Source organism: Pseudovirgaria hyperparasitica (assembly GCF_010093815.1).
Source record: "Pseudovirgaria hyperparasitica strain CBS 121739 unplaced genomic scaffold EJ05scaffold_17, whole genome shotgun sequence".
In the NCBI taxonomy this organism is placed as follows: domain Eukaryota; kingdom Fungi; phylum Ascomycota; class Dothideomycetes; order Acrospermales; family Acrospermaceae; genus Pseudovirgaria; species Pseudovirgaria hyperparasitica.
In genome coordinates, this window is record NW_022985565.1 from 364788 (window position 1) to 391424 (window position 26637).

Genomic DNA, 26637 nt, shown 5'->3' on the forward strand with positions numbered 1-26637 from the left:
GGTTTGGAGTAGTCCCGATTCAATATCAAATAGCTCATTTGATCGCCTCAGGAAGTCTCTCGTACCAGCTTTGACCCCACAGGCTCTGATTACTTCATAATTCCAGTCGTAGATAGTTTCGATATGCAGTAGAAGAATCAGAAAGCTAAGTTGGTGATATACCCGGAGTCAGACTACAGCTTCTTGTACCCGTGGGCTGAAGTAGCGCGAGAGGTCAGCCATTCTTTGAAGGTTGCCTAAGAGACAGCCGAAGATCGCACTCTGTACGAATACTACTGTCATTGACGTTGAAAGATATGTGCATGGTTCACATGGTATAATGTATCCATTTCAGGTAGCGGAGACATCTTGCGCCACTTATGCTTTCAGGTTCGTGAAGGTGGTGACGATACAACGATGGAGCGCATACCTGTGTAGCATAGCATTGGGGGATCAGGATGGATTCATGGTAGCCGGCATTGCAGCTGCTGTATATACGACGAATCTGTTTGCAATACTAAGACTCGGGACGGGAGAGACCGCGGCCTGTTTTTCCTGATTGACGGCAGCTGTATCTGGAGGGGCGGTGCCTGTACTTTCTCTTTCGGTTGTACTCATCATCTTCTCTGGCAATTTCGTTCCTTTAGCTAACCGCCGACTACGAGGCCGAGACTCGTTCAGTAACTCTCTTTTCTTCCACCAGTCTCCTATCGTCGTCGGTGAATACCTGCCGTGGAAAGCTTGAGAGACCTCGAGATTGTTCGGGGGACGCCAAGCGCCCACACGTTCTTGACCTTCTCTTATTCGTACATGTGGCCTGAAATCATGCACCCAATTGCGGTTGTCTAGAATATACAGAATGACATTGAGCTTTTCCTCGCGCGGGACACTTGCGTGAGTCTTGCTGGTTTTAGGTAGGCGGGATTTGCACTCAGACAGAGGTTTCGAGGGCCGCCCCACGCGCCTCTTTTTCGGGATACTGGCTGTTGAGTTCATTTGGGTTCAGATGGAGGAGCGATGCCACTCCGTTGTGGAAGGACTGTTGCAAATAGTAGACTTGATTATTCTGTAGTGACGTGAATTCTGAATCAAAAACGTCCGCTAGGCTGAACTCGGGGAAGTGTGCGGGTTAGCCCCAGCCCTCCAGCTTTGTTGTGGTCCAAGCCTCAGGGTTCGGACTGTGCTTTATCTGAACATCATCGAACATCGTTTCCAATTATCATCGAAAGCATGGCATCGACGCGATGAATTTCATTCGAACTCAACAATACAATCATCATATGATCAACCCGCGCTCGACGCCTGGCACATCGTTCGAGACGATTCAGACTCATCCATAGCCTTCCAATTTGAAATATGCTCCTCAGGTAGCTTATCGGAGGTCCACCTTGGATCGTCGACTTGTTTGTATGTCGTGTATCTACCCGGCTTCCAGCCATAATACGCCTAGGAATTCAAGTTATCTCCTCCGATGAGGCTCAAAATACACCAGCATTCCGCCACGGGTGGCGATCCGTCTACACGCTGTCTTCCACAGAGGCCTTGGCTGCCTATGTATTGCTCTACTGGTGAAATGGAACCTGCCTCATTCCCTACCCAAAAGCCGGGCATTTCTTGTCTGGGCTGGACAAGCCATCATCTGGGGAAATAATTATACCTTTGATGTGTACGGCCCTCTGCGGAGACTTCACCAGCATGCTCTTTGGCGTCTCTGTGCTTTGCAAGTCATGCTGGGAGTACTTGTCTTACAAGACTATAAAACTCAACAGCATGTGCCCAGAACCATAGAAATTCTAGTCCCTTGACAATCATAGTTCGTATCTATCGCCATCACTCATTGGTTGTGTCACTTCTAAAGTCTTTAACATGCTCGTTCTTAACCACCATATCGTCAGCTTTACCGCACTACTCTCTCTCGTTGTCGCAAATCCGACCCTCATATCGTCGCGTGATTCACGTAGCAGATGTTCTTCGGCTGCTTCTGAGAAGTTCGTTGCCGCTGCTGGAAGCATGCGCTCGGCTGAGCTGGCGGGTAACTTCACGTCAGCTGCGGATCGAGCAGATATAAACATCCCTGTCTACGTTCATATTGTCTCTTCTGGGGAATCTGTTAAGGATGGTAATATCGCGGTATGTACCTCTGTGGATTTGCAGCGCGACGACAGTGGTTTGGAGCCGCTTTAGCGCAAAGTTGTCACTAGACTGACAATAGGACTTGTGACGAGTGCTTGAAGACTGACCAGTTCTCTATCTCAGGACGATGTCGTTACCAAGCAGATCGAAGTCATCAACGAGAATTATGGTGTCCACAATATTACTTTTACCCTTAAGAATGTATCTCGCACTGTCAATGAGGAATGGGCGACTCAGGACACCAACGGGCCAATGCAAGAAGCACTCCACCAAGGTGATTATGCTACTCTAAACCTCTACATCGTATCAGACCGACGATATCTAGGAGTAGGTATTCTTCACAGCTGCAACGGTCGAGATGCTGACTGCCAACTAGATCTGCCAGTTCCCGGAAGAACCTACTGAAGATGTCATCGCCCATGATGGCTGTGTCATTGTCGCGAGTTCTGTTCCTGGCGGTGTGGCGCCCTTTGATCAAGGGAAGACAGCGACCCACGAGATCGGACACTGGTTCGGGCTCTTCCATACCTTCCAAGATCAGAGCTGCTCATCTGGTGGCGATGGGATCTCTGACACTCCTCAGCAGCTGGGACCGACATCCGGGTGTCCAACAAATGCCGATTCATGTCCAGACCAGCCAGGCCTAGACGCTGTAAATAACTATATGGACTATTCCGATGATTCATGCTATGAGGAGTTCACACCTGAGCAAGAGCAGAGAATGTATAACATGTATCAGCAGTATCGAGCACCGGCTGCCGCAGAACAAATCAGTAGTTAATAATGATGAGGTCAGCGCTATGTCTTGTTATGCTGTGGCCTGTTGGCGCGTTCACATTTTTAGATTATAGTAGGCTACGGTGTTAAGGTGTCAATGATTAGGTCGGAACTTTGATGTTTTAAAAGTGTCTATACCACTATCTAGATGAGACCATATATAGTTTATTCGCTAGATTCATGGAGTTATTCTTGTAACATTTCCTTGTTCTCAAAATACGGCTAGTACTGGTTTGGGTAGATGGCAATTTGATGCACGGCAGGAACACGAAAGTCTTCGTCATTAAGTATCTCAGGCCTCTAGTAATTAGAATGAAGATAGGGCCATCATCTTTCGCGCATCTAATCATGCCGTCAATGTATTAAACTGTGAAGTAGTAATGATGTTAAGGCTGATATGAATGCAATTTGCCTCTTACAATCCATTTCTTATAATGTGTTCGGACTAAACGTCGCTGCAGCCTCGTTCATATATCCTATATAACACTTCATTGCTCCATCTCTAGCTAGCTCGTCGCCGGATGCACCTATAGCGTAAATATTATCCTCCCGGTCCTCGTCTCCCATCCTTTCCAACTCGCTCGACTTTTTATCTTTAGATAAATGTATTAGCCTTGACAGCCCCTGATCCCCTACGTGTCTTCGTCACGTATGGGCAATGGAGTGATTATGTCATCCGAACGGCAATTTTAGGAGAGCTGACGCAGCGTCGACACCTAGAGGCACGGGTGATGGGGAGGGCGCAAACTATTTTCAGAGAGGCGTTGGTGACATCGAATAACAGAGGCAGAGAACCATGGAGATACTGCTTTATTTATCTTTTTTAGAGTTACCCCTTAGCCACATGCATTTCATACTTGGCTTGTCTGATTGGTTCCACTGCGCACGGAGTAATGCTGCCTTGTCTCTTGGCGCGATAAGCAGGGAGAACTAGAGGTCTTCTAGCGCCAAGACATTGAGGACGCAGCATATAGCAACCTCTCCAATCAATAAGCGATACGTCGGCTAACAACCTCAGCGTCACATAGTCATTTACCTGAGAGCAGAAGGCGTTCATGGGATTCCTGAGTTTTGGGCCGAATAAGGATGAGAAATCGAGATCTGTCCCCTTCTGTTGATGTCAAGTAGCATGGCCAAAAGCATGGGAGATCGGGCTCCTACCCAGAGTTCCTATCAATCAGTCCAACTTCAATTCTACCTCTCCAGAATTGACTCAGTCCAGTTCAACTGAGGCCTCTTGCCAAGGGTTGGATCTTCAGTCCAATTCAATTCTAGGGTAGGATTGAGTTGCTAATAGTTGAGTTGAACTGAAGTTATATATAGATAGGTAGATATCCTCTTGAGGTTAGGTAATTCGACGAGGTTTATCAGAAGAAAGTCATGTGATGCAACGTCACGTGACGCACCACGTGATATATCGTGTGATATCTCATGTGACTCCCGCTGGATACATTAAAATAAACTATCATGTGATATGTCACGTGAAAGTCACGTGACGACACGTGACTTATTCTTTACTCTCTCATGTAAAAACCCACGTAAAGTCTCTATACTAATAGCTATATATTAATAATATAAATATATCCTCTTTTTAGCTTATTACTTACTTATATTAAGAATTACTATATAGGTAATATAGATATATAGCCTCAAAATACTAAATTTCATCTATCTTTAAGACTTTTAGCTAATCTTACTAATATCCTTCAGTCCAGTCCAGTTCAACTTCAATTCTACTACTAGGATTGACAGTCCAATTCAATTCTATGATGGTAAGAGTTGAAGTACTTCAGTTCAATTCAACTAGAGGCCTAAAGTTGAACTGAACTGATTGATAGGAAGTCTGCTCCTACCAGAGGAGGCATTTATTCGCTGGGATGGCTCGTGGTCGCGCATCAGAATAGAGGCATCTGGACTATGGCATCATGCTAGAGGCTGGACAATCAGGACAACGACATTGAGAGCATCATCCATGCTGTTCCAGTGAAGGAGCGGTGGCTACAGAGCCAATAACGACACGACAGTACGGTTATCAACGGTTATCAGACGACGGAAAGCCTGTCTCTGGTTGACAATAAAAATACTTCTGGTCAGGTGGAGATTCGTTGGCCAGGGCGTTACGTACTAGGATTCGGAGGGCCCGGGTGAGGGTGAGAGTCTTGAGATAAGGACAACGGAAGATATTCCGGCCATTCCGGCCTCGAAAACTTTCATCCATAAAAGCGACCGCCGGTAAGGGCGGAGCGGCTCAGAACGCTCTTCTCTCCTTCCCACTCAAACTTCCATTCTATCAGACTTCCATCTCTTTGATATTCTCTTCAACTCATCATGCCATCATCGGCACTCTCCCAGCTCAATGTCCTCGTCGATACTCGGAAGGATGATACCGGACTTCCGGCTTTCATGGTATCGACGGAACGAGGCTTTCTCCCTCGTCAGGAACCTGTTGTCGAGCTTCCTACGGACTTCCATGCTCTCGAGTCTATTCTCACTCGCATGCCAATCGTTACTGCCTCTGGTACTCCGGGTCTCCTCGCTGAATACAAATTGGGCGATACTGTCATGAAGGAGCTCCCCGATCTATCCAATGCCATTGAGAAATACCGCGACAACCTCCCTCTGATGAACGCACTGTACAGGGACTATTCATTCTTGGCTTCTGCGTACCTACTTGAACCGTGTCATGAGAGATTTATGCAAGGGCTCGAATACGGGCTTGGAAGGCAGACCTTGCCTTCCGTAATCGCGCTACCAATCGTCAAAGTTGCTGAAATGTATGTTTCTCTTCTGATTATTGGGGCACCATCACTGACTTCCATCAGCGCCGGCTTCAAGCCGTTCATGGAGTATGCTGGCTCTTATGCACTCTTCAACTATAAACTAGCGGATGCTTCGCAAGGTCTTGCGTACGACAACCTGCGTCTAATCCGCGCATTCGAACGTGGGCTTGACCCTAGTTCGTCGGAAGCTGGCTTCGTTCTAGTACATGTTGCCATGGTGAAGAACTCAGGTGGTCTCGTCGATGGGTCAATCGGCGTCCTTGATGGCGTTGCACAGTCAGATCGAGAGATGTTCAACCATGGCATGCGTAAAGTGGTAGAGGCACTGGACAAAATTAACGCCGTCATGAACAGTATGTTTATTCAGTGTCAAGGAAATAAAATTTCTAACCGTAGATAGCTATGTGGGCAAAGAGCAAGCCTGCCGGTTACACCACTTTCCGAACATTCATCTTTGGCATTACCAGCCAATCTATGTTCCCCAATGGTGTGATCTACGAGGGTGTGAGCGAGGATCCTGTAAGCTTCCGTGGCGAGTCTGGTGCAAACGATAGCATGGTACAATCCCCAAACAATACTCGTATAATCACACTGACAAATATAGATCCCACTGTGCGATAATCTGCTCCAGATAAGTATGCCATCGACGCCATTGACGGAGATCCTAAAGGACTTCCGTGCCTACCGACCAGGTAATCATCGAGACTTTCTCGAAGGGGTTAAAACCATGGCGGACAGCGTGGGTGTCAAGGACTTCGCCCTGAACGACTCCGAGTCAGCTGCCCTTTACCTGCGAGCTCTGGACCAGGTGCGCGATTTTCGCTGGCGTCACTGGTGTTTCACCAGAGAGTACATCCTCAAGAGGACATCACACCCCACAGCCACAGGGGGAAGTCCTATCGTTACGGTAAGCATTGATGATCGACACTGCAAACCCCCAGAGAATACTCAGCTTACATATGTAGTGGCTTCCTAACCAGCTTCAGGCTGTGATGAACCAGATGATCGAGTCAGCTAAATTTTGCGCCAGTGTGGCAGGAACTCAGGAAATTCTGTCGAATGTGATGACACAGCATGAGACTCTGCAAAAGGAAGTGCAAAAATACTGTGCGGAAAGGGGTGTGGCAGCTTCGTAAGCGTGGTGCAGAATGATTTGAAGTTGCAAAATAGGCAGGCAGTCAAATTACGGTAGCTTAGCAATCTCCCTAACATAGATATCGCAAAACAACCCTTCCGATCCAAAGGTGCATGAGCCGCGCCTAATTCCAACCCTGAAGAGAGTCGAATTTGTTAACATCGCTGAGCACGTCAGTTATCTGCACTATAGCGCCTATACAACTTTATCTATCGCAACGAAACGACGTTTTAAGCTCTTTATCTTTCTCCTCTACTTTTATCCTGACGATGACACTGTCAACATCCTCTATTCCGCATTCACATACCGCAGATCTTGACTATCCAGCACTAGACAGTCACCATATTGTGCTCGGTCCGCATAGCTTCACGGCTGCTCCTCAGTCGTGTGGCTGATCTTCGAAAAACTTCCTCTGCATATATCCCAGACTCGGTATACTAGCATTCGTCGGTACAAAGCCCACTATAACAATGGAAGGCTATCGTTCCTCACGCTCATTGTGATACTACTAAATAAAGAAGTCTAAGAACAAGGCCGATTCTGTACCTCAGTCTCAGCAAGAAAATGTCGTATATCTGTTTCATGCGCAAGCTGATTACTTCTCTTAACTATACGTACTCTATTCACGCAGGCCCGTTGTCTGGCCGCGGCTCTTCCTGGGAGACGAACATCAACACAGATAACGAAGCCTAGTAGTTCCGATGCTTCCCATGGCATACTGGTCATCTTCTGTGAGATTCGTCCCAAGTCTATGATAATATATCAACAATTTCTGTGCAATGACATCTTGATTGCTAGGTCATTTTCGGATAAGGCGGGTGCGAACGCTGCGTAGTTTATTCCAGCCATGGCATAAATCCTTGGTACTTATTTAATGATAGCAACGTCTAGAATGCATTGATTGGTATGCGTGGGATCTTTCGTGCGCATGGCCGATCTCTAGATGATGTTTGTACAATAATCTACACATCATGTTGCTGTTCATCTCGCGAACTCATGTGCTCCTGGAGTATCTCAAATCCTGCGAGCGGTAGGAAGGCATGTCTAATTGAGATTCGTCGTCGCCATCAAGACAGATTTCGGAATCTGGGATAGATGAGGATCGGGCTATACCTCCATCGAGTAGTACAACGGCCGGAAAGATGAACGCAGTATGAAGATTATAATCAAACCATAGTACCCTGGCAACGATACTTGGGACTGGTAGATATCTCTCACTAGCAACAATGTAGAGCTTTCTGTCCGAGTTGAGAGCTTCCCAAGTTCTCTATGAAGAAAACCAATATACCAAGGTGTCATTGTCCAGCCAACTGTCGGTCACCCCCGAGCCATCCATGGATACCGTATCTGCTTACAAAGCCACCCTAGGCGGGTCACGGTAAGTCAAAAGCGGAGACGGAGTCCGGCTCCGTCCAGTCCGAACTCGTATGCATTGCGGCGAAATCTGCGACAACGAAAGGAAAGAAAGAGCTGGACGACTCCGTCTCCTGATGCGTATCCTTTACTACTGTGTATCTCTACACCTAATACGTTTTATTCATGCAGAAGGCTCACAAAACGCCCAACCCGCGTCGTTCCGCTTGTGTTCGCTGCACGATCGCCAAAGCCAAATGTGTACTGCTTCTTGATCAACAAGTATGCGAGCGGTGCAATAGGCTAAAGCGCCCTTGTAACTTTGATGACTTTACGCAACCACGAAAAACGAAAAGTACAAACTCTACGTACGTGCCAGTTGCACCGAAGCAACATTGCGGAGATAACTGATAAGAGCCAGACGAGTTGAGCAACTGGAAGCCAAAGTGGAGGCGCTTGTCAGTGCACTTGCCGCACAAAAACATTCTCCACACTCAGGTAGTGAACCGTTCGAGCAGCCGACACCAACGACATCTTACTCTGCGCGAGACTCATTACCTCCGCAAAGTGTGTATACAGAACATGGTTCACCTCGCCGACGACATAGCCCACCTCTACGCCGACCCCTGACTTCTGGTTTCGATGCATTCGCTGATCCCGTGGAACGAGGCCTCATCTCCCTCGATGAAGCTGAGAGACTGCTCCACAAGTATCGAGTGCACAAGCAGCCTCACTTTCCCTTTGTCATAATTCCGCCAGGAATGAGTGCAGAAGATCTACGTCACAAATGCCCCTTTTTGTTTCTTGCTATTATGAATGTGTGTCTCGAGGACAGACTTCCGTTGCAAAGACTACTGCTGCGTGACTCGAAGCGAGTGATCAGTAAGCGGGTTCTTGAGGACGAGGAAAAGAGTCTCGAGCTTCTACAAGGCCTTCTCGTTCATATCTGCTGGTACCATTACCATGTCCCTCAAAGTAAGAATAGCTTCATGTTGTTACAGATGGCATCTAGTATGGTGTCTGATATGGGTTTGGACCGGCAATCTGCGCAAGATACAGGGTTGAGCGAAGACGAGATTCCTGGGCAGTTCGACACAGTAAAAAAGAGTAGGACTTCTGCTGAACACAGAGCCTTCCTAGGCTTGTATTTCTTGTACCCGGGGTATGTATTTTCACTTGCAATGAGGTAGCGTAGCTAATCATGCCTCAGCGCCTCAATATTCCGGAGACACTGCATTTTGAAGCAGACACCGTGGGTAATGCAGTGTTGCAATCTTCTTGAAGCACGGAAGGAGTACCCGACCGACGCAAAGCTTAGAACATACTTCCAAACGCAAGCCCTAGCCGCCAGGGTGGAAGAGATGTGCAACCGTGAAGAGGAGAATCAACGTAGTAGCGATAAAATGCTTGATATGATGATCAAAATGTTTCATAGAGAGCTGTCTGACATCAAGAACAGTCTTCCAGAGTTTGACCCTGCCGAAAACTGTAAGTATGCAATATACAGTCCATGCAGCAAGACAGGTCTGACAGAACTCTAGACCGCTTCACTTTACAGCTCAAATCCCTCTCCATGTCCATATACGAGTTATCCCTGCGCAAATATCAAGTCGAGGCAACCACACAATCAAGTCTCGACCCGACACAGCTCTGGGCACTGATGACTTCAGCCCGTGAGCTGTTAGAATACTTCCTCAAGCTTCCCTACCCTATATGTCAACATCTACCTCTACCTTCATGGACCACAATCTGGTATGCGTTTCTACTTTTGACGAAACTGACTGGACTCCCTGCTGGGCCCAATTGGGACAGCGCTATGGTGCGCAAAGAGGTTGACCTCGACGGTATTGCCCTAGGCGCGCGTAAGATTCTCGAAGAAGTGACGAATGGGCGTAAAGCCGCCGTGCCCGACGACAGCGAAGATATTTGGCAGTATTTCTACAACGGTGTCGAGAACGTCATTAATATGGAGTGTCAGAAGCAGAATTCGAACGAAGACGAGGATGACGACGAAATGTCCGGCACCGAGACCGAATTGAAGACCGCGCCCGGTATCGTGCCAACAGGGACAGACACAACCTGTCCGACATCGGCGACGACAGTACCTAGTACTCAAGTTTCGACGATGGGGTACTATGAGCCTGTTGGCCCAACGCAGAATTTGGACCCACAGACAGTAGATGCTGCGATTTATGCGCCGACTTGTATCTGGGACGATGCTGCGTGGCAGCGCGCACTCAACGAGATGCCCTTCGATAATTCGATGTTGGGTATGGAGAATGCGTTTGGATTTCAGATGTTCTAATTCCGGTGCATTAGGCGAGGTGGTTTATGAGGGTCATAAGAGGATTGAGTTCGATTGCTATAGATATTAGGCATAGATGGCGTTTGGTCATTAGGGGTGTAAGCATATCACAGAGACTATATGGGCAGAGCTAGGACGAGGCATTGCACGTGATAGAGGCATACGGACACTTCAGGGGAACTGAGGTGAATACATTCATGGTTACGCAAGATGTCATTCTTACTGCCACGAACAAGGCATGCATACGCTGCGTGATATGACCGCATATATTCCAAAGCAGCGAGCCGAACGGCTGGAATTTCATCTTTGCAATCAAAACCTCATTGGCTTACAACAAACCAACAATGGGCTGCGTCTAAAATTGATTCAAACAATCTGAAAGGGTGGTCGCCAGATCAAAGGCATATATGTCTCGTTGCAGTTGAGATCTTAGGGTGGCCGATCGAGGCCGGACAACGTTCAGCCTCATATGTGCAGGGGTCGTCCATAGTCAAAAATGGATGGATGGACGGGAAATTAGCGAGTTCGACAGCCCCTCCCTGTTGTCCAAGCACGCTATTCTCAGGGAAAAGGCCGCTAAATATGAAGTCTCCATCTGATCCACCTCAAGCTGTCATTTGCGATTCCCCAGTCGGCCCTTCTCTTAGGAGTTCTTTAATTCTTCTTCCTTCATTCTTTCTCTTCTATGGTGTCGCGACTACTATGCGCTGATGCGATTCTCTGAGCGCCGTTCACTGCGTGAACATAACACACCAGTCTGACTGCTGTAGCGGTTCGCATGCGGTCCGCACTGGCCATTTGTTCATTTGACGACCTACGGTTCGGAGCTTTGTCTTTCACAAGCTGTCGGCAGTGACAGCGTTTTCCGGTAATTAACTGGTGGTGTCTGGCGTCCCAGACTAAGCGGAAACGAGCTTCACGATTGATATCACTGCTATTTGCTATTCGCGAAATAAAAGATCCAGCACGCCTCAAACTGCGTGTCCTGACCCTCTAACCGACACCTGGTCCCTCTACCGTCTCGAGCAGCTCGACGATTCCAGTCGCATGTCACTTTCGCGATCGCCTTCGCCTACGCGAGGCGGAGGTTGGTCAAGTCCAGGACTCACAGCTCCTTATGACGAATCCAGTGGAAGATCAAGTCCCGCGGTCCGGACTTTCCCAAACAACGGGAATGTAACATGGGCTTCGGCTCAAGCCCGAAGTGCAGAAGTCCAGGGATATGCATCTTTCTCGACGCGAAAGCAAGGATTCTTCTCGAAACACTTTCGCAAGTTGTCGCGTGGTCTACCTATAACATCGTACGCAGAGAAAGAGAAGCTCGAACGGAGATGGAAACGAATTAATGCAAAGAATGGGAGTTGGAGACTAATAGCAATTGCTGGAAGAATAGTATGGCGTCTGAGGCTACGACTGGCTGGACTCTTGATATTTCTGCTCGGGATTTTCATATTCTATGTTACACGTGAGTACGGCGTCTGATATGGCAGTGTGTATTGCTGATGATGTCTAGCGCTACACATGGTTGTGCGGCGATCCTTTGGCGGTGGAAATAAATTCGTTATAATATTAGCAGCGAACTTGGGAGGAGGAGTGATGGAATGGAAAGGTCCTCGAGAATGGGCAATTGAAAGAGATAGCGTAAAGAACAAGATGCACTATGCAAGAAAATGGGGATATGAGTTGGACATTGTGGACATGAGCACTAAGAAGAGATATGCTCACGAATGGAGAGAAAGCTGGGAGAAGGTTGATACGATAAGGAGCGCTATGCGTAAATATCCAGATGCTGAATGGTAGGGTTATACCGCCTGGTTATCAAACATGCAGATACTAATAGATATAGGTTCTGGTGGCTCGACCTCAACACTTTCATCATGGAGCCTTCATATTCCCTACAATCTCACCTGTTCAAAGACCTCCAGAAGAATACCTACCGGGACATCAACTACTACAACCCCTTGAACATTTCTCATCCCTTTACTTCAGAGTGGCTCGACTCTGAGTCGCGATCTGCAATAGGAGACGGCAAGTCAGAATCTATTAATTTCATCCTCTCACAAGATTGCGGGGGTTTCAATCTTGGGTCCTTCTTCGTTCGTCGCAGCGTTTGGACCGATCGCCTACTAGACATCTGGTGGGATCCCGTTGGCTACGAGCAGAAACATATGGAATGGGAACATAAAGAGCAAGATGCACTTGAGCACATGTATACGAACTTCCCATGGGTGCGTCCACACATTGCATTCACCTCTCAGCGAAAAGTGAATAGCTTTCCTCCCGGAGCATGTGGCGGAGAGACTAAAGAGACGGAGAATGCAAAAATTCATTATCAAGAGAAGGACAGAGATTTCCTGGTCAATATGGCTGGTTGTGAATGGGGCCGTGACTGCTGGGGTGAAATGTACAATTTTCGTCAGCTCAGCCACAGACTCAATAGGGGTATGTGGGAGCAGTTTCGAGACAGGATCGCGGAGTCGTTCACAGGGACGAAGAACAGCTGAGTCAGCTTCAACAAAGATACCACCGGGCCGGCGTTCATGGATGTTGCCTTGTCACACTATTTCAACTTTCGGATACCATATTAACATTCTACTTTTACACTTAGCGGCATTGGCGGTTTGTATTCAGATGTTGTAACATATATATAGGGATATGTTGATTAGCAACACTTAGACGTAGGCATTGACGGGGACAACAGCAGCAATGATCTCGGCGGAGGGGGATCCGAGATAGTCTCGACCATGCACCTCCATCTCCAAAGCATGTCTGGATCTCGGAGGTCTCGTACTGTGCACGGTCAAGAAGAGACAATGTTGGCGACAGGTTGATTTACCGCATAAACCTCTTGCATGCGGCGCCCAGGTTTTGTCTGGAACACGTTGCACTATAAACCACAACTCCTGCACTGGCCGACGGATCCGGATGTGGGGTGCAGCATCAGTATCAGAATATTATAACCACCAGTTCCAAGACTAGAGATAGCTGGTGGAAGCGCAATGAAGAAATGGCTATTCACTGCTGCCCACTGTCCACTGTCCAAGCATAGAGCATAGGTATGCCATGGGGATCACCGCCTTCCGGGGCGTGATCAGTGACTTGCCTATCCCATCCTGTCCTGCTGCCCTATCACTATCACGTTGCCAACATGCCCGCCAGCTGACTACGACGCCCTGCATCTTCCATCTCACACGCCAGCCACTCTCAGACATGTTTGCGCCTTGTCTTCCTCTTCATATCATTGTCGTTTCCCACGCTCAATAGCAAGATTTCCTTTTCTCTCCTAAAGATCAATAGCCGCTCGACTTCAGGGTTCGACGCGGCGCCAACCCCTCGCTCCACTCGCCTGCAGGGTCCAGCACGCATTCAGCGGGGAACAAAGATACCGAGATCGGCCAGCTTCTCACCGACTCCTTGAGATAGGACTGATATAGTCAAGAGGTGCTCTTGATCTCTCTGTCATCTTCAACCTTTTTCTTTCTATACGGGACTGAAACAATCTCACTTACTGAGCACTCCTCACCGAGCCACACGAGCACCTGCCCGTCATGTCTCCAAACAACGCCCCACCACCTCGTCACAACGATCAGACTCAACAAGAACCCGTGCGGCCTACTGTCCAGGCTGTGAGATCTCTGCGAGCGTCATTACCACCTGGTGCTCGTCACAGGTCAGAAGGTACGTACTCTACATGTAATGTCTTTCGAGGTGTATCCGAGTCGCCATTCCACTGGCAAATACCATACAACATCTTCTGCATCATGTACACCATGGATGACGTTGATATCTACATACCAGACTACATTGCTTACAATATACTCTCTACAGACTCGTGGATTGAAGTCTCGTCGCAACCATCCTCCTCCTCACTGTCGTCGGTCGCGCCCGACGATATCATTACGGAAGGCCTGCGTGTGCAACATGATAACAATATTCGTCGACGAAGGCGCCTTCGTACCACCGGGTCGCTACAGCTAGGAGATCGAATGTACAACAACAGTACAGGGGCGAGTAGTCAGGAGGAGTATGAGGAGAGTGAGAGCGAGTCGGACCGTATTATGATGTCGTCGAATGAGGGTATTCGCGCATCCTTATTGCGAAACGAGTTGCACCATATCGAGCAGCACGATGCCTCGACAGCCTCATCGGAAGATTTGTCCGCGGCTGAATACGATGATGACGAAAACTCGACCGCTGTCAACTATCCTCGAGGAAGCACGTTGTCTTTCAGACCTCAACCAAACGCCTTCACCCACCCTCCAACAGTGCAACGACCTAGAGCCATGCGGTCCGGTAGCTACACTTCAGGAAGACCACATATAAGATCTACAACCCAGAGACACTCCTACGCCGGGCAACGGCATTCACCTTATAACGTCATCTCCCCTTCGCATCAAGCAGACCACGATGCAGTACTACGCGCCAGTCTTTCCACCCTCCTCTCCTTGGGCGCCGCCGCACGAGGCCTCCCAAAATCTACTCCACAGACCAACAACACTGCTTCTGCAGCGCCATCATCACGTATAGAACCGACATCTATACGTATGGTCCCTGAGTCTGTTGCCCTAGGTGGTAACATGACTCCGAGCGAAAGGAACTCCACCGACTCCTCACAGCCTGGGAATCCCTCCTCTGGGAACTCTCCGATCGTGTTTGATGGCAAACGCAAATCATCCCCAGCTCCTCGGAGCAGCAGTAAAGAGCGTCGGACGGCCAAGAAAGTTAAGCGGACGTCTAGTATGGAGGATATTAGTCCGACGCTGCTCACTTGGGTCATGAGTGCCGGTGTTATGGTGCTTTTCAGTGCCATAAGCTTCTCGGCAGGCTACATGGTCGGCAAAGAAGCTGGCAGGACAGAAGCCTTTGGTACCGCTGCGGGTGATCTCCGGCCCTGTGGCAGAGAGGCGTCCTCTGGGTTCAGGAGGCTGAAGTGGAGTGGTGTTGCGAATGCAGCTACCGGCGTTCGGGTCTGAAGATCATCCTGTACACCGACAGTCCCCTTCATTGCCAGTGTTTGGACTTTGCCGCCGGGTTCCGGAGAGTATAGCATGTCCTCAATCACACGAGCAGTTATAGCTGTTCTAATACCCAGAGCCCACGCGTGTATCCCCCTGGGCACGCTCGAACTGCCATGAATCATGATGATATGACTCATGACACGGATGACACCAAGGACGAGAAATGACACAAGGAAGAGACGAATTTTCCACGCACACACACACAAGGTTCATAATTTGCATGCATATTTTGGTGGCGTCGCTCTTTGGATCTATACCGGTATTATGATACCACATGGGCTTCTGCATAATTCTGTAGAGCTGCATTGCTTCTCCCTTTTGTCGGCCTTTTTTTTATGTGGCGTCGAGCAGGCGTTTGTGGGTTTATTCTGGAAAGGAACGAACAAAACTTATATATTAATACCAACCTAGCGAAACCTGAGAACTTGAATGATATCTTATATTGTTTGCCGGTCATTTGAACTTGGATGCCTCCACTCCATCTGCTTTGCCTGCTTATTTAAAGGATGAAGGTATGTAGTGAAGCTGATATGCTAATAACTAGAGTGGCCTCGGTGGGCAAGAGCAATCATGGATTCAACCAGGCATGCGTAGCTTCCGTATCACTCAGTTCACCATGTGGGCACTCTCTCGTCTGGTTCGATTATCCCGAGTCTCACCGACCAGACATCAAAAGTGCCTTCCAACGCTTTAACCATTCACGACGCTGCAGGGCAAGATCAACAAGGACGAAGATCCATCAGTAAACAAATAGATTAGGTGCATGTGAACAAATTAGAATTATGACGCGAAGCCTTTGCTCGCGGGTGCGTGTGCGTGCTACCTAACTAACTAACCCCCTTGAAATGCGCTTGCTTGTCTGCCGATGCTCGTACTCGTTCGTTACCTGTTTCTACAACAATTCGTCTACCTCATTAGGAGAGCACCACATCATACCATAAGTGCTACGCTCGTCCTTTGCGTGCTTAATAAGACTCGCCAGGCGTCCAGCCCTGTCAATGCTTGAACTCCGATGGACCCCGATGATGCACCCCTAGAAGGTATGGTGGTCAAAAATGAAGGCGACCATTTTTAAAATGCAACAAAGACAGAAAATTTTCCAAAGAACACACCAAATACGGCTAATGAACTCATATGTTAACTTTTGTTGTCCCATCACCACCACGCATTATGGGTCATAATGGTCGAGATGTATATGAGAAATGGTGTAGTAGGGTGAAGCTTTGTCATTACATGACAATGCAGTCCTTCTTGTCCTTTGGCGACTTGGGCGCTTTGGCTTGTTTATCAGGAATCCCGGACCCTCCAGCCGCGGCATCGCGGATGATAGCAAGGCGTTGCTTCGCTCGTTCGTCACCTTGGTCGGCCGCTTTGACATACCAGACATTAGCCTCTAGAGGATCTCGGCGACATCCTATTCCCATTTCCGTGAAGTAACCGCAAGCATACTCAGCTTTAGCAAGACCTATGGAGTGTTTAGTGTTCATCAACGATATTGACCCGCGAACTCACCTAGGTCCGCTGCGCGCTTGGCCCATTCATAGGCCTCGGCTTCATCTTTTTCCAGTACAGGCTCTGCGCCGACCATATACCATGCACATAGATTCATCATAGCTTCCTCGTGGTCGGCCTGGGCGGCGATATTGTAGAAGTGTATGCTCAGTGCTGGATCCTTCGGACAGTGTAGAAGGCCGTGTTCATAAGCTTCGCCCATGCGTCGAGCCGCTTCCGGGTGGCCCAGTTCAGCTGATCTCGTAAAAAGCTGTGCAGCGTAGGCTTCATCCTTGAAACAATCCGCGCCATAGCCGGTCTCATGAAGTAACCCCAGCTCATATGGCGCAGCATTGTACTGTGAGTCTGCACTATCAACGCCGCGCTTGAGCCATTTCAGACCTTCTCGGTAGTTGTCAGTCAACCCAAGCTCCTTTCTTATACATGCCACGCCAAGACGACTAGCGGAACCAGGATGTGCCTTTGCTGCAGATGCTCGATAAAACTGGACAGATTTTTGAAAATCACGACGACATCCCCAGCCATATTCGTAGCACAAAGCAGCCCGATAACCTGCTTCGGCGTGACCATGTTTACTTGCAGCGACGAAAAGCGGAAACGCACGACCATAATCCTCTTTCCCTTTGTTGAACAGGCCGGAGAAGAAGCCGTCCCCCAGGTAATACTGTGCAAACGGAAAACTCTTGTCCGCTAAACGCTGAAGGGCGGCTTGTGCTTCTTTCAACAATTCGGCTGGATTGATCCCAGCAGTCTCGGCACTCTCCCCACTAGCCATGATGTCTTTAGCAATACCCACCATGTAAATGGCAAATTCGTAGGCGACAGACGACTCCGTTGTCTTCTTCAAATTGGCACGATATAGATCGAGGGTCTTTTTGGAGTCTAATAATGACGCATTGCTGCCTACAACGTTTCGGAGGCCCGAGTTTCCCAGTCCGCTTGCCGGGGCAATCTGTTGAGAGTACGGAGCATTGAGAAGATCTACATACGACATAGGGCGATTGTCTGGTGACCTTCTGTTTGAGGATACGCCACGCCCATAGTGTATAGGAGAGCCGCTAGGCGAATCATATACAGAGAGATGCGGGGAATTCGTTCGTCCCCTGAGATCCTGTCCTAGGGTCGCACGAGTACCATTGCCCGGCATCGGAAGCTCACCACGGCCTGTTGTTTGTTCGCTTGAGTGTGAGGAAGCACTGGGTGACTGTACGTGGGCTCGAGTCGTTGGTGATTGTCTGGAAGTCTCAAAGGGTCTGTGAAAGTACTGTAGTTGGGGTGCAGGTTCTTCGTTGCCTTGTGGACTATCCTCATCTTGAACGTGTTCAATTTCTGCAGAAAGAGCTATGTGCGCGGTCTGCGATTGTCGATGTGTGCCACCACTAGTCTCAACCTGTCCTTGACGATATGGGATCTCCCTTGTTATTGGTAGTGTTCCCGAATCTCTATCTCTTGCTGGCTCCGGGGTCTCCACATCTCTGGAATTTCGTTGGGAGTGGTCACGACTGTCTAACATGAACGACGAGCCTTCTGATTGTCTAGAGAAGTTGTGGCTAGATTCGGTAAGAGAATTGTGTTCCTCGAGAGTGACGGATGGAAGCGGATGGGCGAAGTTGGAAGTTGTCCTTAGAGGGAATGAGTTGCGACTACGAGTCTCCGCAGATGGCGAAGTGCCATTCTTTTGTGATGTGCTCATAGAGATACGGGGTCAAGGGGCAACGCGAGGGCCCCACCGCGCACTATGCGAAATCTTGGGTTGTATACTCGCGAGACCTCGCGGGCATGTAAATAGAAAAGGCCTAGACCACCAAGTACGTTGACGTATCGCCTGTACCTCGCGACAGCCTCTTGTCTGTCGTATACGGTTGACTTGTCAGGATGCTGAGTTGTGGGTGATTCGAAGTGAGGTTCAGAGATAATTGAGCGAGAGCGATACTGATGTCTTTGGCTTAGGCTACCTAGTCTACATGCAGGGTCAGCGATCAAACGGACAAGGTACAAGGCATCACGGCGAATGGAGGTCAACCTTACAGGACAAGGATCGGGGTCAACGAGTCTGAACCGGTCTTGAATAATGACTGGTGATTAAGAAGATCAAGTGGCCGTATAGATGGCCGAAGTCTGTAGCAAGTTGGGAAAGACAAGCAGTACAACAGGAGTTTTGGCTGGCACCGGGCTGAATCGTCACTTTCGGAGTTGAGTAAGGCAGCCAAATCGCGGCTGCTGATTCACGGCCAAGCGTTGCGCCGCTCCCGGTCGTAAAATTTATTGATCTCCAGCTTCCAGCTTTCGGAAGTGAACGCCAGCACCAGCGGAGCCTAATTAGAAAAAGTACAGAACATCTGAGCACTAATTATCCAAGGCTCGCTATGACGCTTGCGCGTAGTCCGGTGGACCTTCAGACTCTATGCCTACACAGTGCCAATAAGCTGAAATAAAATCATGCCATGGCGCCGCAACTTGAACACGTTTAGGTGACGTCCAAAGGGATGCCGCCGAAGCTATGCCAGACGCGGGCCTGCATCTTCTCGTACTGGTTACGCTTGGGATCGGAGGCGCAGGCGTGTCACACGGTATGTCTCCGTGGTGTCGGCTGTCAGCCTTGTTACTTAAGGCATTTTGTCGCTTGACAGTATAGATGGCGGGCATGCATGTTGGCAAGGGATGACGATGATGATGTTGGGAGGTTGCATCTGGATTGGCGCCCGGAACGTTCTGCTTACTACAACTATTCGAGTAGAGGTATGCCCACTGTCGATGACACCTGCCTACCCAGCTCTCCGAACGAAAGGGCTGATGTATTTATTGCACGCCATGTCTCATAGACCAGGAAGATAGCACAGCAGGACTTACCGTAGTCAAAATGCATCTTCTTTTGATCTCTGCGGATAAAAGTACTTTGTCCATTCACGCGATAAGCACAAGGTAAGCTAGGATGACGAACGTTCTGTCCAAGACCTTTGCCCATTAATTATGGATGCGGGAGGGGATTATCTGGAAGAAGAAGCTGCCAATTCGGCCGAAGCTCAAATGAGACCAAGAGAGAGAGAGAGAGAGCAGGGATCACATTCGCATGGCAGATCGGCAAAACGTAGAGATCTGCTAAAGGGGCTCGGAGCGCCGCATGGCTGAAACCATTCATTCTCCATGTTACGCAAATGAGGCAACTGATTCAAAGAGGACCGTCCATCATGGCGCAGGACAGAACATCCATCCAGCTTGAAGCTCGACTTCCAGCAAGTAATGACCGGTGCGCTCTCGAATTGGTACAGATACTAATTACTGTAGCAAAGCAATAGCCTTGTTGGACTTGGAGTGAGCCGCTCGTGCACTTGCAGAACCTTCCTCGAACAGCCTTGCCGAGAAGCGGACATATGGTGGGTCCGCAATCTGGTCCACTTTCGTACTTTACGACACTTCCATGTCTATTAATTATGTCGGAAGACATTGACACAGCGCAAAGGAAAGAAGCTGTGGCGAAGTTTGGCTGTCAAGAACACGCCATGGCTAGCAGCGAACGATGAATTCTACTATTTACCGCCGCGCGAGAAACTCACCTCATCAAGACAGGTCTACAGGTTGAGGCAAGTCGTTCCCACTGCACCGCTGCAAAAATGCGCAGTTAGCTCGAGCCTTGCGAGGCAACTTACGCGCGCTGTAGTCCATGATGTCTATCCATCTATCCACGAGAGTGCACGCAATCGATAAAAGGATAAGAAGGGAGGCTCTAGCTAATACCACGCGCCCAAAAATAAGATGGCGATAGTCCAGCCCGCATCCCAAAACATGCCCCGGTAATACTGGCTCCCCACTGTTCCCTTGCGTTCAGTTGGTTGGGCAACCTACGCTGTGCCATATATGGTAAACTAGAGCCCAGTTAAGACAAACTTCTTTATTTTTGCCCGCCATCCGGTCGCGCAAAGGGTCTCTCTTGTTTGAAAGCTGCCAGTTCCTCTAGCCTTCCACCACCACCTCCACCGCCCAGCCAGCCGCGCCCACGCTTTTTGCCCCAGCTCCGGCCCAGCGACACAGCCAGGGGTTTGGCAGGCAGCATCCACCCATCAAGGGTTTCCCCCTTCTTCTCCCTTGTCCACCTCTCCTCCCCGATCTTATTCTAATCCTACTCAGAACCTCGCTCGCTCTTTTGACGAGGGTCTGGTTGCTCGTCGTTACCGTCCTGTACCGTTTATAGCAGCAGTCTTTCGTTTACGCTGCTATACTATACCTAGGTACCTTATCAACTTCTTCACGATCGTTCTTGCTTCGCGTTTGGGCCTAGTACCTAAACACGTCCATTCGCTGGTACACAGTTCCACCAATACCACCACCAGCCCACCTCAACCTCTTTCATTCCTCATTCAGCCTCGCCCACGGCCACACCCAACGTAATCTTATAATACCATTGTTCATACCTCCGGCGTTCGTTCAGTCGTTCGCACCGTCATACATCAACACGTCTTGTCCTCTCAGAGCCTGGAAGACCCCAGCAAACAGACGGCATTGCCGTCACTGATAGGTGCGTAGAAATCGCGTGTTTGTGCTTCATCGCATAGGAAAACTGACAGATGATTACCACAGTACCATGTCGTTACCTCAGCGGCCTGGTATGGCCTCTCGCGACGAGCAGAGTTCATACCGCAACACACCTTCTAATCGGCGCCGACGAGCACCATCTGACGCCGAATACTTGAACCCGTCTCCTACAGAACAGAAATCACCTTTTCAGTCACACTCCAATGCCTTCCCTTCTCCTCAATCACCGCCAATAGATTCCTCGGATTACATGATGGGGCAACAGCGCGGTGGTGGTGGTGACCTGGGCCGGAAGCGAAGTCTGGTCAGACCTGAACGCCAGAGATTCGACAAAGATCATCCCAATTACCACTACAGGAAACACGCCCAGAACATGGCTGTCCATCCATCCACGACGGGAAACGATCCGATACTAGAAGACGGCGAAACCGTTGTCTCTGATAGCACTCGTGATGGTGTCCCAACTCCATATGAGGAAAAGGCATCAAATCTGCCTGGAAGGAATGGAAATGGCCCTATACCGATGGAACGAGTGGAGTCTCGCAGGGCATCCCGGAAACTTACGCGGAAAGAAACGAAACAAATTAGGGAGGACGAGAAGAAGCGACAGAAGCAAAGGGACAACGCCAACCCGCCTAGTCTTTGGAGGATATACTGCAATGTCGTCACATTTTGGGCGCCAGGTGCCATTCTCAAGTGTTTCGGCATGCCTCAGAAGGCACAGCAAGGTGCTTGGCGAGAGAAAATGGGTCTCGTCAGTATCATTATCCTCATCGCAACTTTCGTCGGTTACCTCACATTCGGCTTCACTGAGACTGTTTGCCCAAACGGCGGTGGAGATCGGTTACAGATCAACAAGGTTGATTCGGGTTTCATGATATTCCACGGAAAGGCCTACGACTTGTCACGCTCTCGACATCCCTGGGTTCGCGGTATTCCAGAAAACGCCAATGTCCTGTTCGATCTTCCAGAGAAGCATGGTGGTAAGGATGGCAGCTTCATGTTTCAGAACGTCAACGGCAATTGCAAGGGCCTCATCACTCCAGCAGAGAATTCTGATGTTCCCGTTGACAGTAACGGTAACATGGCCTGGTACTTTCCATGTACCGATTTCAACCAGGACGGCTCGAGCCATTACAACAACACTCCCAACCCGTACTATCTTGGGTACTCTTGCCATACCTCACGAGACGCGCGCAATACTTTTTACAATTTGCGTAGCACTGGAGATGTTTATTTCACGTGGGATGACATTCGAAACTCAAGCCGCAATTTGATGGTCTATGGAAGCGATGTCTTGGACTTGAATCTCCTCAGCTTCTTCAACAAGTCACAAGTTTCGTATCCTTCCGACTGGGACATTCTCCGTGAAAACCCCAACGTTCGAGGGGTTGACGTTACCCAGTCCTTCTCATCTAGTGCAGACAGAAAGATGGGACGATGCTTCACCGAAATTATCAAAGTCGGTGTGATCGATACTGCGACCATTGGTTGCATTGCCTCTCAAGTGGTGCTCTATGTCTCGCTCATCTTTATCCTGTCCATTGTCGTCATAAAGTTCATGCTCGCTTTAATCTTCCAATGGTTCTTATGCAAGAAATTTGGCGCTGCCAAAACATCAATGAGTGGAATGAACGAGAAGGCCCGCAATCAGCAAATTGAAGAGTGGAGCGACGACATTTACCGACCACCGCCAAAGTTGGCTGACCCCATTACTCCAGGTAACCGCAACAGTGCGCGTGGTAGCGCTTTCTTCCCATCGACGTCCAGATTCACGAGTCCATACGCTATGGACAAAGGTGTCTCCGCGAAGGGACGACCTGGCCCGACAACTATGGCAAGCCAGGCTTCGACCGCCCTTCTGAAGTCAAAGTCTGGAATGTATAGCCAAGTCAACCAAAGCCAAGGAACTCTCGTCGGAGCGCACGAACCGCGCTCTAGTCTGATGCTCTCAAGTAACAACGATGGACGATATTCTAGTGTAGTGGATAGTGACGGTCCAGGGCCAGCTGGTTTCGTTCACGAAGCAGTGGTTCCCCAACCTCCAGCTGACTACCAACCATTCGGATATCCACTTGCTCACAATATCTGCCTAGTCACTTGCTACTCGGAAGGTGAAGACGGGCTGAGAACCACACTGGACTCGATCGCCACCACTGATTACCCCAACAGTCACAAGCTTATCTTGGTCATTTGCGACGGTATGGTCAAGGGTGCAGGTGAAGAGCTCACCACGCCTGAGATCGCACTTGGTATGATGAAAGATCACGCCATACTTCCTCACGAAGTCCAGCCATTCTCCTATGTGGCCGTCGCCAGTGGATCAAAGCGTCATAACATGGCCAAAATTTATTCTGGGTTTTATGATTATGGCGACAAGTCCGTCATCCCATTCGAGAAGCAGCAGCGTGTTCCAATGATGGTTGTTGTCAAGACTGGAACTCCCGATGAAGCCCAAAATGCCAAACCTGGTAATCGTGGAAAGCGCGACAGCCAGATCATCCTGATGTCCTTCCTCCAGAAAGTCATGTTCGATGAGCGTATGACTGAACTTGAATACGAAATGTTCAACGGAATATGGAAAATCACCGGTATTTCCCCCGATTATTACGAAATTGTTCTCATGGTAGATGCCGATACGAAGGTGTTCCCTGACAGTCTTACACACATGATCTCGGCTATGGTGAAGGATCCTGAGGTCATGGGTCTGTGTGGCGAGACTAAGATTGCGAACAAACGTCAAAGCTGGGTCTCCATGATCCAGGTTTTCGAATACTTCATATCCCATCATCTGTCGAAGTCCTTCGAATCGGTCTTTGGTGGTGTCACCTGTCTTCCAGGATGCTTCTGCATGTACCGCATCAAGGCTCCTAAGGGTGGGCAGAATTACTGGGTACCCATTCTTGCCAATCCCGATGTCGTCGAACATTACTCGGAAAATGTTGTGGAGACTCTACATGAGAAGAACCTACTTTTGCTTGGTGAAGATCGATACTTGTCAACTCTCATGCTGCGCACGTTCCCTAAACGAAAGCAAATCTTTGTTCCTCAAGCTGTTTGCAAAACTATTGTGCCAGACGAGTTCAAGGTCCTCCTCTCGCAGCGTCGCCGATGGATCAACAGTACCGTGCATAACCTGATGGAACTGGTACTCGTCCGTGACTTGTGCGGTACTTTTTGCTTTAGTATGCAATTCGTCGTCTTTATTGAACTAGTCGGAACCCTGGTTCTGCCTGCAGCCATTTCTTTTACCATATATCTTAGTAAGTTTAGTAGAAGTTCTCGGCTGGAGAGTAGCTAACAGAGCCATAGTTGTCATTTCCATCAAAGCTGGTATTGAACATACAGCAGTACCTGTTATCCCTCTCGTGCTTCTAGCGCTCATTTTGGGTCTCCCAGCCGTCCTCATTGTCTTGACTGCTCATCGCTGGTCCTACGTGGCGTGGATGATCATCTATCTATTCTCGCTTCCCATCTGGAACTTTGTGCTACCAACATATGCCTACTGGAAGTTTGACGACTTCTCATGGGGTGATACTCGGAAAACATCGGGCGAAAAGACCAAGAAAGCCGGACTCGAATATGAAGGCGAGTTCGACAGCAGCAAGATTACAATGAAGCGATGGCATGATTTTGAAGCTGGTACGTCACATTGAGATGCGTTGTTTGTGTTCAAGCTTTATTAACGAGTTGAAACAGAGCGCCGATTGAAAGCACCCAGTGGCGGGTGGTCACAACAGCAAACGTCGGCTGGCGGCTGGCCCATGCAGCACGGACACGACTCATATTACGAACCCTAGACTATTTTGCACAGCGCAGTCATGGCAGGCGGAACAGCCAATTATTATTTTTTTCTTAATTTCGAGTATCATGTCAGCTCACCTGAGAGCGTGTACTTTTGCGACCATCGTTAGCACACGGTAGTGGATGTCAAACCAGAGGATGAAGTATAGGGCTCGGAGGGTTGGCTAATCTGGGCGTTACAAGTCGTGTACACTGCATGCTCATACTCTTTCCATGTTCTAGGCCCAACATTAAGGAGGGTAATACTACTATCCATTTAGTTGACGATGTTTTATCATTCTTGTCAATGTTTGGCAACAGAGGAACATGTTCGTGGACTCGTTTGCCTTATGAATAAAGTGACTAGGAGGTAAGTCTGACGTGCCGCAGTGAACACTACTACCTTGTCACCACGTAGATGCTGTAGCACGTCACCCTCAAATAGCTACAACCTGCATGGACGGAGCAACGCAACAAGCCGTTTCCAGGCCATTTTCCCGCATGGATCCGTCGGAGAGGAGTCGGTTCTGACAAGACTTGCATGCAAGGTTGCTCACAAGCACGAGTATGTTTCCGCGAGATTTGGCATCAAACGTACGAGTCGAGGGAGCCCGGCCGAGCGAGGGCAGCGAACAGTGAGCAGTGCGTGCAGAGCATTACCACGTTAAGCTGGCTTCGCAGTACCTGCAGAGTCGCTGCGCATGATAAAGATGCAAGTCATTCGCAAGTGGCCTAATGCAGACTGCTCGAGCTGCGCCGGCCCAACATTCATTATGGGGGGAAATTCCGCGCAAGGGGGCGAGTCGGAGACAGCCATGTGCCCTTGACCCCCTTGTATTGATGGTTACGTACCGAAGCAGGTAGGTATTAACATGGTGATACTGCAGTCAGATGCTCGGCCGGAGCGGCCGTGATGATGATGGTAAGGTGAAGTGGTGAAAGGTGTCAAAACCGTGAAGTCACTCCCTTTCCAGCCTGGTGGACATTATTGTGCGAGAGCGTGAGGCATGGGACGGGGTAAGAGACACAAGATATCTTGGAGGGGGAGAGTGGACTGCAATGGATGTTTGGGAGGTGGGGAGAGAGAGGATGAACGAACGTTATGCGGGTGTGGATGCATTGTGTCTGGCCGATCCAAACGTGTGCGTCTTACACCAATCGTGGAGTGTGGCCAGGTTGTCCTTGCTCCTTCATCCTGTCATTCCTTTGCGAGTCGCCCAGTAGAAGACGGGCGTTGGGTGGTGGTGATGGTGGTTGTAGCAGGATGATACCTAGATTGTCAAAAGTGCGTCTGCGAGTGATGAGAGAGTCCCATGTGAGTGAGCATGATGT

At 49.2% G+C, this 26637-nt stretch overlaps 9 protein-coding genes across 9 annotated transcripts; 7 read left to right on the forward strand and 2 right to left on the reverse strand.

The window, feature by feature from the left end:
* Window positions 1-432: 432 nt before the first annotated feature.
* Window positions 433-975, reverse strand: EJ05DRAFT_504261 (uncharacterized protein; the record flags this gene model as incomplete). Its single annotated transcript, XM_033747537.1, has 1 exon — window positions 433-975. One exon carries the CDS (start codon window positions 973-975, stop codon window positions 433-435), a length of 543 nt encoding a protein of 180 aa, XP_033596602.1.
* A 1014-nt stretch (window positions 976-1989) lies between these two features.
* On the forward strand, window positions 1990-2893 carry EJ05DRAFT_494553 (extracellular metalloprotease; the record flags this gene model as incomplete). The annotated part of the gene is made up of 3 exons (XM_033746202.1): window positions 1990-2109; window positions 2236-2439; window positions 2489-2893. 3 exons carry the CDS (start codon window positions 1990-1992, stop codon window positions 2891-2893), a joined length of 729 nt encoding a protein of 242 aa, XP_033596603.1.
* Window positions 2894-5217: 2324 nt separating this feature from the next.
* EJ05DRAFT_444041 (IDO-domain-containing protein) lies at window positions 5218-6805 on the forward strand (the record flags this gene model as incomplete). Its single annotated transcript, XM_033742107.1, has 5 exons — window positions 5218-5663; window positions 5712-6022; window positions 6070-6227; window positions 6274-6576; window positions 6635-6805. The coding sequence occupies 5 exons, from the start codon at window positions 5218-5220 to the stop codon at window positions 6803-6805; spliced, it is 1389 nt and encodes a 462-aa protein (XP_033596604.1).
* Window positions 6806-8226: 1421 nt separating this feature from the next.
* Window positions 8227-10527, forward strand: EJ05DRAFT_150626 (uncharacterized protein). Its single transcript, XM_033739315.1, has 4 exons — window positions 8227-8525; window positions 8579-9319; window positions 9368-9645; window positions 9699-10527. Exons 1-4 carry the CDS (start codon window positions 8344-8346, stop codon window positions 10460-10462), a joined length of 1965 nt encoding a protein of 654 aa, XP_033596605.1. The 5' UTR covers window positions 8227-8343; the 3' UTR covers window positions 10463-10527.
* An 814-nt stretch (window positions 10528-11341) lies between these two features.
* EJ05DRAFT_150592 (glycosyltransferase family 34 protein) lies at window positions 11342-13246 on the forward strand. The gene is made up of 3 exons (XM_033739313.1): window positions 11342-11927; window positions 11976-12258; window positions 12309-13246. The coding sequence occupies exons 1-3, from the start codon at window positions 11510-11512 to the stop codon at window positions 12964-12966; spliced, it is 1359 nt and encodes a 452-aa protein (XP_033596606.1). The 5' UTR covers window positions 11342-11509; the 3' UTR covers window positions 12967-13246.
* A 374-nt stretch (window positions 13247-13620) lies between these two features.
* Window positions 13621-15935, forward strand: EJ05DRAFT_541279 (uncharacterized protein). Its single transcript, XM_033749651.1, has 2 exons — window positions 13621-14140; window positions 14291-15935. Exons 1-2 carry the CDS (start codon window positions 14011-14013, stop codon window positions 15433-15435), a joined length of 1275 nt encoding a protein of 424 aa, XP_033596607.1. The 5' UTR covers window positions 13621-14010; the 3' UTR covers window positions 15436-15935.
* On the forward strand, window positions 15526-15946 carry EJ05DRAFT_150563 (uncharacterized protein). The gene has a single exon (XM_033739312.1). It carries the CDS (start codon window positions 15616-15618, stop codon window positions 15889-15891), a length of 276 nt encoding a protein of 91 aa, XP_033596608.1. The 5' UTR covers window positions 15526-15615; the 3' UTR covers window positions 15892-15946.
* Window positions 15947-16709: 763 nt separating this feature from the next.
* Window positions 16710-17986, reverse strand: EJ05DRAFT_443983 (HCP-like protein; the record flags this gene model as incomplete). Its single annotated transcript, XM_033742104.1, has 2 exons — window positions 16710-16945; window positions 16993-17986. The coding sequence occupies 2 exons, from the start codon at window positions 17984-17986 to the stop codon at window positions 16710-16712; spliced, it is 1230 nt and encodes a 409-aa protein (XP_033596609.1).
* A 3322-nt stretch (window positions 17987-21308) lies between these two features.
* Window positions 21309-25584, forward strand: EJ05DRAFT_150797 (chitin synthase 4). The gene is made up of 4 exons (XM_033739316.1): window positions 21309-21505; window positions 21568-24785; window positions 24835-25164; window positions 25222-25584. Exons 2-4 carry the CDS (start codon window positions 21572-21574, stop codon window positions 25320-25322), a joined length of 3645 nt encoding a protein of 1214 aa, XP_033596610.1. The 5' UTR covers window positions 21309-21505; window positions 21568-21571; the 3' UTR covers window positions 25323-25584.
* The last annotated feature ends 1053 nt before the right edge of the window (window positions 25585-26637 follow it).